Below are 6,650 nucleotides of genomic sequence, written 5' to 3'. Positions count from 1 at the left end.
AAATCCTTAGAATAGCTTTTAATTCCATCATTTCAATGCAATAGGAACACTGCACATTCAATTCCAAATCAAAACATGACCAAAATTGATCAAGGTTTTGTTCTACCTTTGCAGAAAGTGAAGAAAAAGAGGTATTAGGCTGTTGAAAAATATCTTAAAGGTTTGCTTTACTTTGAATCACTGCACTGATATTTAGTTGCATAACCATTATTTCTGAGAACTGCTTCACATCTGTGTTGCATGGAGTCACCTGTGAACAGGTATTCCAGCCCAGGACGATTGAACTACATTTCACAGTTCCTCTGCATTACTGGGTTTTGCCTCAGAAACAGCATTTATGATGTCACTCCACAAGTTTTCTATGGGACTGAGGTCCGGGGATTGGGCTGGCCACTCCATAACATCAACATTGTTCCTCTGGAACCAAGACTTTGCCCGCTTACTGGTGTGTTTTGGCTCATTGTCTTGTTGAAAGTCCCATTTCAAAGGCATTTCCTCTTCAGCATACGGAAACATGGCCTCAAGTATTTTAATGTATTGAAACTGATCCATGATCCCTGGTATGCTATGAATATGCCCAACACCACAGTATGAAAAACATCCCCCAAACCATCATGCTTTACTGTCTCCACAATGTACTGTGACTTGAATTCAGGGAACGGGGGTCATCGGATAAACTATCTGCAACCCCTAGACCCAAAAATAACAATTTTGCTCTCATCAGTCCACAGAATGTCAATGTGTCCTTTGGCAGATTTCAACCTGTTCAGTACATGTCTTTTTCCCAGCAATGGGACTTTGCGGGGGCTTCTAGCTGATAGCTTTTCCTCCCATAGCCTACTTCTGATCATAACAGAACTCACAGGTAATCTTAAGTCTTCTTTGATTTTCATGGAGCGGATCAACCACCTTTGCGATTTTGGCTATTCTTCAATCCACTCAAATGGTAGTTGGCCGTTTTTTTCCACGCTGTTCATGCTTTAATCAAAGTCCACTGTTCCTCAGAGAATTGACCCATTGTTCTGAGTATTTTAGTGTGAAATGCACTATAACCAGCATGCACAACATCTGCTTCCTTCCTTCCTTAAATATGGGCCATAATTGACACATGTTTCTTCACAGAATCAATCAACTCGCTAATTGAACACAACACTATTGTTTTGAACACGCCCCTTTCAATCCACAGAATGTTGTTCCGTTGGTTTTCTATGACTCTACAACACTTACTAGTAAATTATTTGCCGTGTATAAATATCACTTCTACCAAACAATATGATTTATGAGGTTAGTGATGTCGGACTGCTATTATTTTGAACCCAACTGTATAAGGATCCGATTTACTGCTATTAGCCAAGATGAGGGTTCAACAGTCAAACTTAATGGGACCCAATCAAATGCCAAAGCCACAGTGGCTTCCTAATCCCTGGAGCTCAGCATGTTGGGTTGGTTTTGGACCTAAACTGGGTTTCTGAGTAGAACTATGAACATCTCACTGCCAAGTCTGTGCGCTTTCCATCTGTAGCTTATCCAAATCCTCCATTTTATTACCCTGAAAACCATGGCCAAATGATGATGAATCCAAGCAACGTGTTGAGTTCTTCAGGTATACTTTTGGTCAAATAAAGCATGTGAGGAATGACCGCACTGAAGCCTCTCTGCTACTTTTTAAAACCATAAATCACAGGTAGGGTAATAGAAGAAAGATGTGGATCAATTTGCCAATCAGCAGTTACTTCTACATTATGCTATGTGACTTTAACAAACACAGGATCATGCAATAAAACATACACATACATATGAAAACTACACAACAGCAGGATAGTGTGAAGCAGACGTGAAGTGTGCTGGTTAACATGGAAAATAAGGCCAAAATGGTCTTTATCCATTTTGAAAAACTTATCTGCAATCTCAGGTTTATCAGCCAATATTTCACACTATGTCCTCATGAATATAACTGTTACTAAGGATTCAAGATATTAAAGGATATAATTAATGTGTTTGTGTGCGTGTGATGCAATTTGTTTTCAGGTCTCTTGTCTTATAAAAGAGATCTTGATCTCAAGGGGAATTTCTGAGTAAATGAATTCTTAACAGAGATTATTAAGGTCTTACAGCGAGACAAGACCAAACTTCAACAGTTACACATGTTGAACTTTGTTTAAAGTTTTTAAAATTGTGTGTCACCATCGACAAAGTGACATACAGATCTGTCAGAGACAAGAATTAGCGTTAACTTGACGGATCACATGCCATAAGCTACAGACGGGCAGCAAATCAAGGACTGTAGTAGCTTATGTTTCTAATCAGTCATTGTTTTAAGTTTCCAATATTCTGAAAAGGTAAGATTTTTTCCATGACAGCAGTGTTATTTTTCATAAGGTGTGAAACCCTCCAAGGCCTATACATTTTCCTTTGCACTGTACTGTATAAATACTACAGTACTGACAGTAACCCATTCTTAGAACAGGGAGTTTTTTACCTGCATGGGCGATGTTGGGTAGATGTCGTCACCCGTGGAATCCACCAGGTCCTCCTCATCCAGTGTGGCTCTCTTATACGATGACATCTGAAAAGTTAAATGCAGAAAAGACTCTCTCAGTGCCTCCATGTTCCTTCTTGCCCTTCTCCTCTCCCACTGATGTGTGTGTGAGAGGAGTATTTGCGTGTGTGACGTCTATTCTTCAGCAGTGTCTGAGATTTCAGGGTAGGCTTTCCCTCTAAAATCCATCAGGAGGTATGTGGTATATCTGGTTGTAGCGCTTCCACTCAAACAACCCAGTTCACTTTCAAAGAGTGTGTCAGTCCTCTTCTTTCAATTGCGCTTTCCTGCTCCCTAAAAGCACAACAACACCTCTCCCAGCTCCCATGACGGCTGGCGGATCCCCACCCCCGGTGTCTAACGTCACAAAACACTAACAACTTCCTCACGAAAGTCCTTGTGAGAACTCCTTGTGGGTCCTCTCTTCCTCTATGGTTTTGTGGCTCTTCCTGGGCAAACGTTTTTTTTCTGGAATTCCTGCTCAGCCCAGTCTATGCAAGCACGGCACAAGAGAAGACGGAACTAGTGGAAAACAGGAAGGAGCACTGACTTGCATGACTGGGACGAAGTATAGGGAAGGGATTGTGTATGTGTGTGTGTGTGTGTGTGTGTGTGTGTGTGTGTGTGTGTGTGTGTGTGTGTGTGTGTGTGTGTGTGTGTGTGTGTGTGTATGTGTGTGTAAGTGCATCCCCCAATGTGGTTCCCCACAATTTGGGGAGGGAGCGTCACAGTTGTAGTTCACACACACACACACCCAGTGACTTTTCTATAGGGCATGAAACACTCGGGGGAGCAGCCTTGACAAAAACATCTACCTCTCACTACATGCTTGTAGTCGGTGCCCGTGGCAACCGTTACCTGATAGGCCGTTTGTCTCCAGTTTAACCCCTCACCCACAGGGCCTCTACCACAAGACACAAACACACCAATATAGAGTATAAGAGTTTACTCATTAAATGCAGAGTTCATTGAAAGGTATTTCAAACGTGAATGATTGAATGATTAAAAAAAGGTATAAGACGTTACAATCATGGGCGTAAATCCCAGGGGGTTTGGGGGGGTCAGGACCCGTCCCCCCTCTCCCCCATCTAAGGGTTGCCCCCCAGAAATATCATTACAAACCATGCTCTGTATTGTAAATAACATAATGATGTATACTGAAAAATATCGGTGGAAGTAGTAAAACAATCCAAACCCCAAAAAATGCTTTTTAAGTTTAGAAACATTTTAAGTGCCCCCTCCCTTGCCTTACAGTGGTTTGGTCCACTGCCTGCTTTACACACAGTCCAGCGGACCTAAGACGAGAATGAGAGAACATACTGGTAGTAACGCTAGTTGTGGAATGTAGCAAGTACGCTGTTCAAGGCTATTCAATGTTCATTTCTCCAGTAGAAATGATGCTGAGTAATTAATAAATTAGCCATGACTAAAAAGTTCTCTATGTTAGTGTAACATAATGCAACGTTACCTAGCTTGTTCTTGTTGGATAGGAATGCACCCACTACAACTAACATTAACACCATAAGCCTAACGTAATGTGTGTGAACTGATATAAGGGTTAATGTTGAGGTTATTATTCTACAGGTTGCCAAATATGATGTTAAGTAGCAGATCAGTAGGTTTGCTGCAGATAAATATATATCCTCTGTCCCAGATGAAACATAACTTCACGTGGAGGACGGATGCAAGATCATTTTATGACCATGATGTTGCATAATATGACCGCGTGGTGGACCTATGAACCTAACTCATGTCTGGACATCTGACTTTAAAGATGTGGGTTGTTGTTGCCCAGATAAAATGACAGGGAAAAGAAAAACAGACATAACATCCTTTTTCAGTAAACCAAAACGCCAAGTAGATACAATAAGTCCTCATAACAAGACAATTTGGTAACATCTTTATAAGAATGGGTGCTGGAAATATTAACGTCACTATGTCATAGGAGAAGGAGACAAAGAGAACCGAGGAACAGGGAGACCAATTAAATCTCTTCTTGCAATCTAATTGGAGACGAATGGCCAATCAGAATTGACCCTTACTTAGGGATATTTGTTGGGATAGTAGTATACACACTGGTATCGGATCAGTACTCGGTATTGGCTGATCCGCAAGTTCAAGAATCAGAATGGTATCGGACCATCTCTAGTCCACTGCGTGAGTGGGGTTATTATTGAAATATGGATAATAGCAAACATGCAAATACATTTATTGAGCATGGACTAGGTTATGTGTTTGCTCAAACAAAATTATTTTGTGCAAGTGTTCAAAACGTAATTTAACGTGCTTGCAAAATATAGTTCTCTGTGCTCGAAACATACAATTATTTGCTCAGGAATATATAATATACAAGTTATATTTTTTTGGAAAAGCTTGGAACTTGAACTTGTTATCACTCCTGACAGAGACATATTTTAATACAGGGACTAACAACAAATCAAACTCAGTTATTAATGTTTTTTAAACTGTTGAAGGTCTGTCCATAGGGCTGGGTATCGTTCAAACATTGTTGATACTGGTACCGATAGTAATACCAATATTAATACCAGTTCTTACTGATACTAATACCTTGACTTTGATACCGGTTCCTAAGCAATGCTTTTTTTTCAATGCCAATTTTATAAAACAAACATTACACATTACGGCAAACATCTTTTAATCTGTTTTTTACAACATGAGCCCTGTGTGTGTAACGTCAGACAGCCAATCACCTGCATTATAGGATCTTGGCCGAAGCATGCTGCGTGCTTATTGGCTCACTGACGCCAACGAGATTTACTATATTGAAATATTTGGGAGTTGAATGACACGGCCTTTTTAAAAAGCATTGAACTCGGTACCCAGCCCTATTTGTTCATCAGTGATGTTCGGAAACACAGGTCAACTAGGTTTTCATTGCGTGATCAGCGGGTTATTATACCAAATTCTCATTAGAAAATAAGTTTCCTGTGATTTATGTAGTCAGATTTGGGTTTAAAGAAATCAAATTATTTTAACACTAGTAGCCAAAGGTCCTCCAGCTGAAACGTGTAACATGTAAACATGTAGAGAGGGTATTGATTGACCTCAGCGGTCTGTCACACAGAGACACAGCTCTCTCCAGACTGACTGCTCACCACTGTGGGTGTTGTAGTTTTGACCTGGATCCAGCCTGAGTGCTCCAATCACAACCGAGCCGCTTTTTTATTTGTTTTTTGTTGAATTCTGATTGTTTGTGTTTCATTTTGGGGTTTTATTTTTTGTGTTGTCTTGTTGCTTGTTCGAGATAAATAAATAAAAAGTATGTGTGTTTTACTTGGCAGTAACGTGTCTTTAAATGTGTCTTGAGTGACCACTTGTGATCGTCTCTCACTTCTCCGCTCCATATTATAAACACGTACATAATTTACTTTTAATAACTCCGTGGAGATAGGTCTGGCAATGTGAGACTCACAAATAGGAATGGGCAATATAGCAATATTGTATCAATATTGCAATATGAGAGTAGATATTGTCTTAGATTTTGGATATATTATAATATTGTAATATAAGTGTTGTCTTTACCTGGTTTTTAAGTGACTGTTGTAGCTGTTCTATTATTTACTTTTACCCACTAAGTCATTAAATCATTTCTGGGGAATATTTCTCAAAAATCTCATCGTGTAAATAAAGCACCAATAGTCAACCATACAATATCGTCGCAATATCAACATCGAGGTATTTGGTCAAGAATATCGTGATATTTGATTTTCTCTATATCGCCGAGCCCAGAAGTTTCAATGCTAAAAGGAGAAATATCTATAGTAGTAATATTGGTAGTTTCAGGGACGTTTTTATGAAGCAGTACCAGTGGCAGAGCCATGCTTTATTCTATTTTCCACTTGTTTCACGCAAACATGCCACAGAGGAAAATTATCCCACCACAAACATTCAAACCAGATTCCTGTTAACTATCAGAGAAGATGTTGCAAATCCACCGCAGGAACAATCATACACACCCTCCCCTGCCAGCCAAGTCACATTATCAGCTTATAAAAGGACTGTTGGGACAAAAGATGGAGGACTAAAGTGATGAGAGATGCAGAGAGACAGACGTGGAGGGAGGAGGGGGAGAAGTAAGAGGCCGACCAAT

General features: G+C 40.0%; 1 protein-coding gene across 1 annotated transcript in view; it reads right to left on the bottom strand.

The window, feature by feature from the left end:
- ece1 (endothelin converting enzyme 1) overlaps positions 1-3,067 on the bottom strand; it is a 21,508-nt gene extending 18,441 nt beyond the window's left edge. The window contains exon 1 of the mRNA XM_032514216.1: positions 2,480-3,067. Within this exon, the coding sequence (XP_032370107.1) occupies positions 2,480-2,608 (129 nt within the window). The 5' untranslated portion in view covers positions 2,609-3,067. The remainder of the gene's footprint in view (positions 1-2,479) is intronic.
- Between the last annotated feature and the right edge of the window lie 3,583 nt (positions 3,068-6,650).

This window comes from Etheostoma spectabile, chromosome 4 (genome assembly GCF_008692095.1).
Source record: "Etheostoma spectabile isolate EspeVRDwgs_2016 chromosome 4, UIUC_Espe_1.0, whole genome shotgun sequence".
NCBI lineage: Eukaryota > Metazoa > Chordata > Actinopteri > Perciformes > Percidae > Etheostoma > Etheostoma spectabile.
Note: the sequence above shows the minus strand (reverse complement) of the source record. Positions and strands in the feature narration are given on the sequence as shown.